The 14,441-nt window shown below is 38.8% G+C and overlaps 2 protein-coding genes across 19 annotated transcripts in view; one reads left to right on the top strand and one right to left on the bottom strand.

Annotated features, from left to right (window-relative positions):
- The window catches only part of LOC104597665 (Tetratricopeptide repeat (TPR)-like superfamily protein), a 40,301-nt gene extending 33,005 nt beyond the window's left edge, over window positions 1-7,296 (bottom strand). For 4 of the 13 annotated variants that reach the window (XM_088891724.1, XM_088891722.1, XM_088891723.1 and 1 more), the window contains exon 1: window positions 3,331-6,883. In XM_088891724.1, coding sequence (XP_088747850.1) covers window positions 3,401-5,602 — 2,202 coding nt within the window. In that variant the 5' untranslated portion in view covers window positions 5,603-6,883 and the 3' untranslated portion in view covers window positions 3,331-3,400. Of the gene's footprint in view, window positions 1-3,330 lie in introns of all 13 variants that reach the window. The other 9 variants (XM_010259342.3, XM_010259343.3, XM_088891719.1 and 6 more) reach the window with 7 other exon arrangements.
- Window positions 7,297-9,672: 2,376 nt separating this feature from the next.
- The window catches only part of LOC104597664 (elongation factor P (EF-P) family protein), a 34,660-nt gene continuing 29,891 nt past the window's right edge, over window positions 9,673-14,441 (top strand). The window contains exons 1-4 of one of the 6 annotated variants that reach the window (XM_088892433.1): window positions 9,673-10,194; window positions 10,804-10,829; window positions 10,937-10,950; window positions 11,073-11,123. In XM_088892433.1, the coding sequence (XP_088748559.1) occupies window positions 9,994-10,194; window positions 10,804-10,829; window positions 10,937-10,950; window positions 11,073-11,123 (292 nt within the window). In that variant the 5' untranslated portion in view covers window positions 9,673-9,993. Of the gene's footprint in view, window positions 10,195-10,798; window positions 10,830-10,936; window positions 10,951-11,072; window positions 11,124-14,441 lie in introns of all 6 variants that reach the window. The other 5 variants (XM_010259338.3, XM_010259336.3, XM_010259339.3 and 2 more) reach the window with 5 other exon arrangements.

Below are 14,441 nucleotides of genomic sequence, written 5' to 3' on the forward strand. Positions count from 1 at the left end.
CTGATGCCAAGAAATAACCATCAGTTTGTCACTGAGAAATTGATGGCAAGCACGTGTCAGAGCTTTGGTAAAGAGATCTGCCAGTTGGAGACTAGAAGACACGCGACAAAGGATGACATGGCTTGCAAGATATTGATCCCTAGAGTGGAAACCAACCTCAATATGTTTTGTTCTTTCATGGGATACCGGATTTGAGGCAATCTTGATGGCACAAACATTGTCTGCATAGAAAAGGATAAGATAGGAATAAGAAAGACCAATGTCATCCAGGAGAGCACAAAGCCAGACCAATTCGCTATAAGTAGAGGACATTACGCGATACTCTGCTCTCTTGGAGGACCTAGAGACATTGTGTTATTTCATCTTCCATGATATCAAGGAGTCTCAAAGAACCATTCAACCTAAAAGCTTAAGCTGTTAGGTGAGGTCCTTGAATAGGTTGATATTCTCTAACATGCCCCCTCACACGAAAGCCCATTGGGCTTGAAGTGTGAACAAGCACAAGCCCACCCATATCATGTGCTGAAACTTAATTAATTATAATGGGGGTAATGAGGATCGAACACTAGACCACTTGGTCAAAGTGGCTCCAATACCATCTCAAAGAACCATTCAACCTAAAAGCTTAAGCTGTTAGGTGAGGTCCTTGAATAGGTTGATATTCTCTAACAGAAATATCACCCTGTAGTAGAGTGTCTAGTATTAGGGCACCCAGCCCAATCAACATCAGCATAGGCCTTAGGAGTAAATGGGGAGGATGAAGAAAAAGAAGAGACCATGAGATAGTCCCCTAAACGTATTAGATAATCCGATGAACTATTGACATATGAGGCTTCCACAGGGCAGAGACAAACTGATTGACAATCTGAACTACATATGGTATGTCAGATCAAGTCATTATGGACTACCAACCAAATACCGGTAAGAGATAGCATCAGCAAAAGGTTCACCATCTTCCTTAGAGAGCTAATGATTAAGTTCAAGAGGTGTATCAACTTGTTTTCCATCCGTTAGGGAGGCCGGTTTCACCAAATCAAGTGCATACTTCTATTGATTAACAAAGCACCCATGATCAGAATGAGACACTTCTAGACCCAAGAAGTAAGGCAAAGGGCCAAAATCTTTCATCTTGAAAGGATGACAGAGAGTTTTTTTTTCAGGGAAGAAATACCATCAACATCATCTCCTACAATCAGGATATCATCCACATAAACTAACGAGAGTGATGCCACATGAACTTCTAAGAGTGAACAAAGAATAATTAGCAGAACTCTGAGCAAACCTTGCATTAGCAATGGTGGACATAAATTTCTCAAATCAAGCCCTAGGCACTTGTTTGAGGCCATGAGAGTTCTTTGTTCACACTTGGCAGCATATATGGATGCACATGGCATTTGTGTGTAACTAATGACGTGTTTACCACATGACATCATATATAGATGCCATGTAGCATTTGAAGGTATTTAATGACACATATATGGCACAATGTAGCATATGCTTATATGTTATACCACGTGGCAAGCACACGTGTACAACATCTTGTTGTATCCAAATGCCATTATTTACTTTTACTTTGAAAAGCATGCTTTTGAAAAATTTTCATCCAAAGGGGTTTCAAAGTAAAAATTCGAAATTAGAAATATTACAAGTACTTTATACTTCATACTATTGAAAGCATAAAGTAGGAAGTACCGTTTGGTGTACTTGGTAAAAGCTCATTTTTTCCTTCCTATCTAAATGTATGTTTGTGTGTGTGTGTGTGTGTGTGTGTGTGTGGAAGGAAAGATGGCACCAAAAACAGCATGTACACATAAGAAAGCGTAAAGGCAAAATTGCACCAAAAAGACACCATGAAAAAAGAGGCTTTTGCTTTGTAGCAATCTGCAAGGTCTTCTTCCACTTGGATGCAATTGGCATGCACACGTGTACAACATCTTGTTGTATCCAAATGCCATTATTTACTTTTACTTTGAAAAGCATGTTTTTGAAAAATTTTCATCCAAATGGGTTTCAAAGTAAAAATACGAAAGTAGAAGTATTACTATTGAAAGTATGAAGTACCGCCAAATAATGATTGTTTTGGTGTACTTGGTAAAAGCTCATTTTTTCCTTCCTATCAAAATGTATGTGCGTTTGTACATAAGTGTGTGTCTGTGTGTGTGTGTGTGTGTGTGTGTACAATACTAGTGCAGGCAGTAAACAACAAAGCAAAGGGTGGAAGGAAAGATGGTACCAAAAACAGCATGTACACATAAGAAAGCGTAGAGACAAATTGCACCAAAAATATACCATGAAAAAAGAGGCTTTTGCTTTATGGCAATCTGCAAGGTCTTCTTCCACTTGGATGCAATTGGGCTTACAAATAATCTCTTATTGGGCAGAGTCTCTTGAAACTCATAACATCATAAATGAAAAGATAATTTTTTAATAAGGAATTTTATTAAAGAATCCCTTCCACAAAAGTGGAGGATAAGTACAATATAAAAACAGCATATAGCTGACCAAGGATGGCACAACAAAGTTTCACAATGTCCAACACCTAGACTTCTGTTATTAACTCCCATCTTGGCTAAACTATCAGTCAATGCATCTTCTTTTGATTTATATAAGTCTAACATTTATGAAGAATAGTCTTTTTTTCCCAACTAAAAAATTACTATTGCAACTTACAATTGACCAGCTAACTAAGGTTATTTGGTACCGTGGTCTTTATCTCATGTGGTGTGTTTAAATCTACTGGGTCCCACTGTGGTGTGGTTGAAAACACATGGTTTGAACCACAAAAAACTCTATAGTTGTTCTGTACTGTGGTGTGGATGTTTTGTCCGTAAAATCTTAAGTAGAATATCTAGTCATTTATTACAATACAGAATACACATTATACACTATAGTAATCATTCAATCCATTGTGGCATGGATTGATCCATGAGATTTAACTGTGGACAAGAAATTGCAATATAGCCTAGTTCAATGATCCAATCCACACTATAGTGTGGTTCTAACTGGGCTATACCCTCAAACGAAAAGCTCGCTACTGTGACATGAATTGAAACCAAGCAATTCACAATGTTTCCACAGTACTTAACACCCCTTCGGTTACATGTACATGTTCAATCTAAAAAACAAAAGGTCACATCCTTTTCACTTTTCTATTGAATCAAACAATTTAACCTCCACCCCCTGAAAAAAATTAAAAAAGATAAGAAAAAAAAGTATGTATAATGAAGAATTTTCCACTACTGCAGTAATTAATCTTTTACATTTGAGAAAATGTCCTAGTATGGACACAATCCAAGATAATTAAAAGAAAATGTAAAGCAAAGTATTTACCTAAAAACTCAGAAAATCTGAAGCAACTGGCATCTCCAAGCCTTTCTTAGCACAGTATTGCTGCAGCTCACTAATACCAATCAGACTGTATTTGAAGTTCTGTATGTGATTTACAAAGTCTCATTAATAACTCATGACACGAGATACTCGTCCCTTTTGAAGCTTCTTCTTGAAAGGTAGGTAAGAACTCCATGATCTCAGGATTGTTTGTGTCCAAACAAAGAGAGTTCAAAATAGTAGAGGTTATTTTCATATCAAGAACTACACCCTTAGATGCCATCTGGCGAAGCAAATTGATAACTTCATCCATCTCACCTTTCGCACTAAATCCTTTTATTAGTGAATCATATACGACGGCATCTAGTGAAAAGCCACGATCAACCATGCTCTCACACAGTCTCTTGGCCTCATCCAATTTCCCTACTTTTGAAAACCTATTTATTAATGTGGAAAAAGTTATAACATCAGGAGACAAGCCCCTTTCAAACATGTCCACAAGAAGATCTTTCGCAGCTTGAAGATCCCCTGCTCTGAGTGTTCCATCAATCATGGTGTTAAATGATGTCAAATCTGGCTCAAATTTTGCATCCTTCATTTCTTGAAACAACTTTCGTGCATGCTCCAAACTACCCTCCTTGCACAAAGATGCCATTAATGTGTTGTAATCAAACAAAGTAGGATTTTGCCCACGAGCTTTCATTTCATAGAGAAGTCCAACTGCAGTATCATTCATCCGCAGCTTGCAGAACCCATCTATCATAATACTGTAGCTGAAGGAGTTTGGGACAAATCCCAGCTGAAGCATCTCTTGCCAGAGCTCCATAGCCTTGTCAACATTTCTAGCCTTGAAACACCCACCAATAAGCATGTTATAAGTTACCAAATTACTACAGTTCCTCCTCTCAACCATCTTCCGCTGAATTTCTATAGCCTTATCAAGATGGCCTTCCTTGCAGAGTCCCTGGATTAGCATGTTAAAGGTCATGGCATCTGGCTCAACATCATATTCACCATTGACCATCTTGTCGAGTAGCATCATTGCCTCATCAACCTTCCCACTACTGCAAAGTCCTCCAATCAATGTATTGTATGTTACCACATCAGGAATCTTCCTTCTTCCCCTCATCATCTCCACAAGTTCAAAAGCATTAGGCACCAGGCCTTCTCTGCATAACCCATTAATTATAACATTATATGTTATGGTACTTGGTTCTTCACCTTTCTCCATCATCAAGGTCACAATGTCCATCACTTCCTTTGCCTTTCCATCCTTGCATAGCTGATCAATCAAGCCTGTATATGTAACAACATCTGGCTGGATCCCACGTTCTGTCATGGCACTTAACATTGCTGTGGCTTCTTTCCAATTACCCATCTTACAAAAACCATGGACCAAGGAAGTATAAGTAACGACATTGGGAACAATTCCTTTCTCCAACATCTCATCCAACAGTTCCTTGCCCCGATAGACACTTCCCCTACCGCAAAGCCCACTTATAACTGTACTATATGCAACAACATCCACATCAAGCCCCTTCTCACGCATCTCATCCAACAAACCAATTGCTTCATCTACCCTATATTCCTTACATACACCATCCATGAGTATAGTGTACGTAATCAAATTAGGGCTACAATTCATTGCCTCCATCTCACCCCACAACTCTAAAGCATTTTCCAATTTCTTTGCTTTGCAAAGCCCGTTTATGAGTGTGTTATAAGTAATAACATCAGGGCAGACTCCATTTCTCTTCATTTCGCCAAAAAGTTCCAAAGCCTGGCCGACCTCATGTCTTTGACAGAGTTCTTTCAGTATGAGATTCAATGGGAATGCATTAATGTTGTAACCACGCTTCAAGACCAATCCTACGGCTCCAAAAGCGAATTTTAGTTTCTGGGTATGCAGGAAACAGTCGATTAGAGCGCACAAGGATCGATAATTAGGCAAAATTCCTGACTGTGTCGTCCGTTTATACACCATTAGAGCCAACTCATGGTTTCTAAATTTCACGAGAGCATCGATGAAGAAATTACAGGTTCCACTATAAGGCGTGAGACCTGAATCAATGGCACGGTTGAGAGTAGCGACCGCTTCCCCAAACTGGCAACGGGGTTTTTCACAGAGGGACCTGACACGGGCATCCAGCTCATTTCTGGCATCCTGGAAGTCCAGATCATCTGTTGAAGGTAGACTTGAAATACAGAAACGGAAGAGGTCACGGCCATGGCCGACACGACAGAGGTAGCGAGCGAGTTTTGGTTTTATAATCATTTCTAAAAGCTAACTGCTTAGTTTGAGTTCCACCATAGTGAGAGATGCCGATCCAGACTCTAGAGTTTGATCAAAAGTGAAAAAGGTCGCTCTTACCTTAGCCGTGGAAGAGGAACAAACAACAAACTACCGTTCGGACCAGGATATAGACACAAATCCGGGACTTCTACGACTTTAATGAACACGAAACTAGTTCTCTGAAATTGTGCAATGAATGGAAAACCTGAAAACATACAGCTGACTCACCCGATGTTAAAAGTAGCCAGTAGGGTAAACTGCTTAAACCTCCCCAAACGTTTATGACAAATACTTAAACCACCCTGATTAAATAATGGGAAAACTTTTGTATATTTTAGGCTATTGTCATTTTGGTTCCGAAACTTTAAAACATGTCAATTCATTACCTAAACTTCCAAAAATGTACTAGTTTAAATGAGATACCTCTCTGCATGTGATACCTGCGGTTGGAAGGAGTACCCAACTGCACTCTGGCCAGAGATGGTATGACACCTAACAGATCTTACCCGATGGAAGCTTCATCGTAGTCGGTGACTCGGTGGTCGTCGCATGTTCAACTATTAATTTGTACCCGAGGAAGGTAAATCCAATCCTACCAACTACGATTTGCCCCTCCTCCGTTAGACGACCGACGAGGGCGAGAACAATCTCTACCCATTTGTATACCTCCCCGCAGACGACAATCTCTTCATCCTTGCTAACAAAGTAACAATCGCTCCATTCTCTTGAACCCTGCGATACCGGTAAGGTTGTTCCTTGTTCGCGAGTTTCCAGTGCTGTCTTGCATCGGGAATGTCTGCTCTTCTCCCCATAGAGCTATACGGCGAGAACGCTGTTGTGATCCCTACCGAGGTCCTAGTGTGCGGAGGTGCAAGGTTGGAGGCATATAAAACGACCGATCGCCTTTGGTTGAGGAAGTTTGCCTCGGTTCCTTCCAGCGGTGATGTCGTTTTTTAGTACTTTTTCTGCCGGTGTCGTAGGTGCCGGAGCTGCTGTGCACCTGCTGCGGCTGAGTTAAAGAATAGAAGGTTGCCGGAGCTGTGAAGAAATCGAATCGAGGAAGTGAAGAGAAGAGGGATGGAGGGTATTAATGGATTTAAAAAACTTGTACGAATTTTGACGCAACGTTAACGAGCACTAAGGAAAGGGGTAGAGTTAGACAGTTATCAAAAAAACTTAGGAACATAATAGTTAAAGAGGAAGGGTATAATTTGTCAATTAACTAAAAATATCGATAATTTGAGAAATTTTTTCTTATATATTTTATAAAGAAAATAATATTATATTTTTAAAAGTCAAAATATTAAGCCTCAATTTAAGAGATCATCCAAATTATATCATCAAACTTAAGAAGTTATTCCTTCTTTTTTATCATGCTAATACAATTTAAGGTGTACCAAACCAAGTACGTAACAGATAAATCCTATCAATTGGATGGAGATAAGGTGGAAAGACAAAGTCGTGCATTAAAGGAATTTGCAAATAGAGAATAATCAGAGGCCCGAGGATAAGATCCTCAATAATGCACCTTGATGCTTAAGTTAGTAATAGGATGATGAAGTGGTTGGGTCAAGTTCGTCTGAATTGAGGAAAATAATAAAAGAGAAAGAAAAATGGAGAATTCAAAGATCTTTCTTAGTGAGAGAGAGAGTTGCCTTTAAAAGGATGAGTGTTTGTGTTGTAGTTGAACAGGCTCTTTGTAAGGTTATCAGGATGAGGCCGTCCACCAAAATCTTAGAGAGGCTCTACCTTTATAGACGAGGGTGTTTTATCATTGTCCATGTGGGACTCAATTTCCTTGTGAGATCCTCGGTGATGTAAATGCTTGCTTAGGTGTGTAGCGTAGTGACATGGACCAAAGATGTCAACCACAAAAGACCTTCCATGTAATAGGTCCCATATGTAAATGTTTGCATCCACATGGTAGCTTCAGCCAACTAGAGCACTGTCCAAACAGGTTCCATATGTCTATCAGAGGTTCACCACCATGGCACCATACTATAAAATCAAATGGATAAAATACAAGGACCTTCCATGTAATAGGTCATTGATATTTCATTTGCATAAAAGAGTTATCCTCCACTTTTAGACTTCCAACACTATACTCTCAACGATGGCATATGATAAATTTTAAATTATCATGAAACAATTTGCCATATATCTTTAAAATCCAGGGCTTTAACTTTTTTCTTTATCTTCTTGTTTGTTTTCAATTTTTTATTTGCTTAATAGTGATGGAGGAGAGTATAAAAATGTAATTTAAATAAATCATTTTTTATTTAATTCAAATCACTCTCATTAAGACTTATATTTAAGGTATTCGTTTTTATTGTTATTCATTGAATTCATACCCTATTTGACTTTAATCCCTATATAGCAAAAGATTCTGGAATTATATTTTGACATGACCCCTCTCTAAGCACAAAATATAATTTATAATTGTCTCTTATATAAACAAAATTCACCATATCAACCTAAACAAATGTCTATTCCATGCAGGCGTTAAATGGATTTATTTTGATCTTAATATATAGGGAAAATTTCCGATAGGTACCCTGTACTTTAGGCTGAGTAGTGAGTATCTAGTACCCGAACTTTAAAATGCGACAATCTAGTATCCGAACTTTCAAAATGCAGCAATTTAGTACCTACCGTCAATCACCCGTTAAGTGTCATGGAAAAAGACAAAAATGCCCTTCAAATGTCATCAAATTTTCTTTATCAACCATAAGCAATAACTGTGTAAGAAATGCCCTTCCTAGTTTTTCCTTTGAAGACTAATTAGTCCTTAGATGCGTTTAACTCGAAGACTGATGACTCAATGTTTCTCGTTGCCCTAAACTGTTGTTCATCCTCTTCAAGCTCTCAAACAACAACGGTGCATAGCGCTCCCCATGGCCATTATTCTTCCTTTCTTTTTTTTTCTCCTCTCTTGTCCATTCTCACATATCTTTCATTCCCTCTTCACTTTCATCGTTCTCTTCCTTTTTCTTTCTTTGCTATTCATCACCGTTTCCGGCAAGAAACATAAGAGTTGCAGCGGTGAAACTCCTCTGTTACTCTCATTCGGCTAACCCCTTTTGGCACAAATCCAATCGATACCCAACCCCATTCTACTTCCCATCGATCCCCCTTAGTATTCCACTGTTTTCAAGCTATCTCATCCCATCTTCCCCATCCTCTGTAGCTTCAACATTCAAACAGGAAAGATCGACACAACGGCTATACAAATTTCACTGGTTGAAGAAACTCAATTATGCATCTCACCTTGCTCCCGTGAGCTTGTAATCTCTCACGAGGTTGTATCTGCTCAGAGGTGAATGACCCAAAGCAAAAACTGGTTGAACCTCCTATGTTTTCATGTATATATCATCCGTGGAGTAGATTTGGTTGCAGTAATTGTTGTTGGAGCTCCCAACAACACACTCACGTTAATACCATGAGGCGAAATCGTAGACGAAGACTCTACTTGGAATGTTGATCCAACTGAACTGCCACTAATATTTGATTGCATTGGCATAGTAGGACCAGTTGGCGGGCGAATGCCTGGTGGTCCATGTAACCTAGCCTGTGCTCCCGGCCCTGATCCAGCAACCCCTCATTGCTTCATGTAATAAGATGCAAAGCCAGACAACGCTATGACTTCTCTCCCATCCATGCATTTAATTAAAAAATACTTCCGCTAAACGTCAACGATGAATAAGGAGGAAAACAACTTGATACATCCTCATATTAGATTTAAGAAGGCTTTTGTCAAACCAAAGTTTCGGGTGAGACGTTAAATAATTGAGTCTCATGATCTGGACTATTGAGAGTTTAGGCTCATTTTTAAGAAGGTAAGAACAATGTGTTTTATTTTTTAAAGTAATTTTGATATTTTCAAAAATCTTAAATTATAAATGAGGTCACGTGATATATATAACCGACGGTCCATTAAGAATAAATACTAAATTGTCGCATTTTGAAAATTCCGATACTAGTTTATAGCGTTTTAAAGTTAAATTACTAAATTCGCACTATCAGCAATTTTCCCTAAATTCGCTAAGTATGTAAGGTAAGTATCGGGTAGTCCGAAACATAAGTCATTAGTCGAAGTTTGGATGTGGAGTGAAGTCAAAAGACTCAAAACAATCTTACCAAAAGTTACAGTTTTTTTTTTTTTTTTTTTTTTATAGGATTTAGAACTCTGCCTGTGAGCTTCTTTATTCCATTTTGGCTTGGTTTCAAGTTTCAACATTCTTCTAATTTTTTCAATTCGGTACGCGATTACACGATAAAAAATTTGCTCTGCAATTCGCAAAGCCCTGATATTCCGATTCCACAAAAGGTCTAAAACGATCACAAGCCGGTTCGTCGTGACCAAGTCTGTACAAATGCAAGCACTCCGAAAAAGACTACCGCGAATCCTCTTTGCCACCGTCTCATCTTCTTCATTATCTTCCCCGAGAACCCTTACAGTTTATAGGCCATCATTGCCCTTAACGAACTCGTCCAATGGTTCCTTGGCACGTGGCACTTTCGTCTCTCCATGGTCGGCCATCCAGCACCGAGGAGCTAAAGTTCTCGGTTCCGATGTATGTTTTTTCCACACTTTCATTAGTTCATTCGTAGTCTACTATATCGCAATTCTTTAAATTAGAAAAGAAGAAAATGTTTATTAGTTCATTAGTTCATCCAATCTATCCAAAGTTAAATGTTTATTTTGTTTATTCGTTTTGCATTAGAAATTCAAGTTCCGATATTGCATTTATTTAGATTAGAGAAGAGGAAAATGATGCAACTTGGATCGATTTCCTGCTTATCAATGCAATAGGATTTATATTTATAAACAACCCACTTGTATCATATTACTACTATTCAGATATTAATGCGTTAAAGTTGATGGGGGCGCTAAATGATGAGAATTTAAGTTATTGGGATTCAGTCTATAACTCAATTAACTGAATAAATCCCGTGGCAACTTGCAACCGGGAGGTATTGTGTTTCAGTTAAACTTAAACATTCCCTCGCCCCAAGAAAAAGAGAAAGGAAATAAGAAATAAGGAAGCTGTTAATTATCGAGCTGAAACATGGGATGCCATTCCCTCGTGAATCAACTAATAAATTGAATCACGGATGCATTTTAACTTTAAGTTCTTTTATCATGTGAATTCATAACTATGATTTGATTTGGTGCAGGTCAGACTTGGGAATGTCATCCAAAGAAAAGGTCGGTTGCATTATCCTTGTTAGCAGCTAATGAAGGTTGAGTTATTGCATAGATTTACTGATAACTTTGTTTTTGTTTTGCGTATGGCTGCATGCTATCTTCCTCAGGGCGTATTTACCAGGTAGTTGAATATGGTGGAGATAATTGTTTAGCAGACATTAGTTGTTTCGGTACCTGTGTCTCAATATAGTTTGCAAAAGAGTGGTGCTTAAAGTGACCGTTTGACATGCAATTTGGTTTTAGGTCCTAAAAGCACAACACACACAGCATGGAAGAGGAGGAGCAACCATACAGGTTTCTTTTCAGAATATGTTTTCCTCTTTTTGGTGAAAATAATTAACCCCTAGAGTCAAGTTTTTTGCCTAACATGCGGTAATAAACTATAAGCATATTTTTTTTTGGTACTAGATACATATTATATTTCTGTATGTTAACAGGTTATCATGGATCTGAGTTTAAATTTCCCTTTTTTATGGCATCTACTGTTGTATAAACTCCATGATGGAGTTATTGGCTATGTGATACGATACCTTACCTTTTCAAAAGACAAAAATTGGCTATGTGAAAATATTTACTACTGTTGGTTACAAAGTCTGGGCCACTCAGGAATATCTGACTTTGGCTCTTACTGATTAGAGGTGGAAATTAATTGAGCTTTTCACAAGCTATTTGAGCTCAACTCTTGAAAAGCTCGATTCAGCTTGGTTTAAATGAGCTTCGAACCGAGCTTGAGCCTGATATATAGGCCCGTTTGCTAATCGAACCGAGCTCAAGAAGCTCAACTCGTTTGGCTCACGAGCCTAATGCATCCATATTTTATTATATGTATAATAATATTTTTATATATCTAATGTTTTTATTTTTATATGTATAATAATAAATAGTATATATAATACTTTTATTTTTATATGTATGATAATAAATAATGTTCTGCTCTGGGAATCAGGTAAAGTTTTGGGAGCACATTTGGGTGGGTGAGATACCTTTGAAAGACCAATTCCCTTCCTTGTTTTTACTTTGCCGGTTTAAGGGCAAAGTTGTGTCTAATTTTCTAGATCCTTCTCAGTCTAATTTTGGGTTTGATTGGGATCTAGGGCTTAGAAGAGGCTTAAGGGATGTAGAGGTTGAAAATGTCATGAGTCTAGTTCAGATCTTAAACCGGGTGGTATTGGATCCCTTTGAGAGGGATAAGAGACTGTGGACCCTAACTCCCTCTGGAACCTTCTCTTGTACCTCTTTCTTCAAGTCCCTATTGCCTTTATCTAGTCCATTTGCAAAAAAATTTCCATTTAAGGATGTTTGGGGTTAGCTAATTGAAGGGATGGGAGATCCATCATATGGATGGCCGAACCCTGTAGGAAGGTTGGGCGGAATTTCAAAAATTTCTTTACTCCCATCTGGGAATCCTATTCCCAATTTAGAAAACTGCATTTTCAAGGTTCGTTCTTGTAACCAAACCAGACTAAATCTGAAACCAAATTAAGAGAAGGATATACCTGATACGGAATCCACGCAAGAATGCTCCTCCCAACGTAGGTGTTCACGCCCAAAGAGAGTTCCAAATCCTCCCTCCACTGAATATGACACAGCTTAGGGTGAGGCAGGATCAACAGGTAGTTCTTCCCCAAGAACTAGTGATTCTTCAGCAAGAATCGAATAGGATAGTGAGCACAACTTCTAGATTGTTTCTTCTCACAAGAAACAATATCAAGATCCAATCTTGATCCAATCCAAGAACTGGAGATCGAATAGGGTGGGGCGGCAAGAGCAGTCTAACTGTAATGTCTTCTCTCTGTATTCAACGAATGTGTCTTTGGAGGTTCACCCTGCTCTCTTATTTATAGCCTTAAAGAGAAAATTTCCTATTCCCATTAGGAGTTTCCTAATCCAAATCTTTTATTTGGATCTGGACTCTTTAAGTGATAAGGATAATCCCTTATCTTATCTACAGATAAAGATCAGCCTTCCTAATCAAATTAGGAGTTCCTTTGATCCAAACCTTTATTTGGTTCTGAACTCTTTTAGTGGATAGGGATAATCCCTTATCTTATCTGTTAATCCAAATCCCAAATCCGCCCCTATTTAATTAATCTAATTAACCCAGTTCGAAATGTACTTTTAGGCCCATTAAGTTTTCAGGCTCACTTCCACTTTAATGCTGGCTAGCTTGGTTCTCTTTGTATGGCGTGGGACCTTATCATTGATCTGCACATCAACAACATGGGTTCAGCTTAGCCTCTGTTACAAGGCCTGGCCGAATTCACCGCTGAATACAGTGAACCCCTGAGTCCATCACTATGGGCTCTTAATGGGCCCAACGTTTACACTAAATGGTCATTGGGTCCAACCATCTTATGAAGGCCTAAGGACTGTGGGCAGATGTAAGATTAGCCCATCAGGTATAATCCTCAATGGTCTTACACTTAACCTCTCAGCCCATAATGATCAAGCATTGCCTGACAAGAGAGGACCTCTCCTTCAGCTGCAAGGTACAGTGCTGCACTCTCTGCTCAGATGGATCCCGAGAATTAAAACCTTTTGCAAACATTTTGAAACCATAATATATATATTTATATCTCTTATATAAATATATTTTGCAAAACAAATTTCAACGGTTGAAATCAACTGCCGACAGCTTAGGTTTCCATCAGAGAGAGTGCATCCCCGATCTTTCACTTTGTCCGACAAAGGGGATGATCCTGTCACTATGATCACCCACTTAGATGAATTCTCGGACTGTCCCAACATACCCAGGTTTTGACCCCCTCTAAGGATCTCACTGATTGGCATATCAAAGACAACCCAATCTGACACCTAGTGCAGTATCATAATCGAGTCTAGGGGTCAGGTGTAACATTCCAGTTTTGCCTATCTATCTCCAAGGTCCAGGGCAATACTAGAATTTTGGTCCGGTTCAGGGTTTCAAGAAAACCCACACTGCATGTACCTCAGGTTTCACCATGGCAGCTGAGACAAGCTACCCCAACCAACTTGGTGGCACATCAGTGCCATTCTTGGTAGGATAAATCTCCCCAGATCTATTCAACGACTATGAAGATTCTAAACTAACACGAGTCTCATATGTGTCTAGTTTAAGGGTATTACACAGAAACACACCATAATAACATGAATCAAATATGTACTTTATTCATTTACAATAAATGTCATAATGTACATGCTGATTGGAGCTAAGGGCATACACTATCTAACACTAATTACTCCAAGGATTGGAACCTTTTGTTGGGAAGCCTTCCTCGGAAGATATAATACTTGTGACGTACTCCATAGAAAAAGGTCTTTTTAGTGCTTGTCTCCGAATTGGTGCATTCTTTGCAAGGCTAATGGTGAAAGCTCCTACCACTTATTAGTTTCTTGCCCCTTTGCTACTAATCTTTGGGAATGGTTTCTTTTCTCTTTTGGTTGCAGGTGGACCCCTCATTCTTTGGTTGGCCAAACAAAAGAGGAAGGATAATGTGGAGATGTGTAAGGACTGCTGTTTGCTGGACTCTTTGGGAGGAAATGAACACCAGAATTTTCTCTGAAGTTGAAAGAAGTAAAGAATGCTTTATTGAAGTAGTAACAATGAGGGTGGTACATTGGCTGAAATCTTTG

Source organism: Nelumbo nucifera, chromosome 7 (assembly GCF_055504915.1).
Source record: "Nelumbo nucifera cultivar China Antique chromosome 7, China Antique-T2T, whole genome shotgun sequence".
Lineage (NCBI taxonomy): Eukaryota > Viridiplantae > Streptophyta > Magnoliopsida > Proteales > Nelumbonaceae > Nelumbo > Nelumbo nucifera.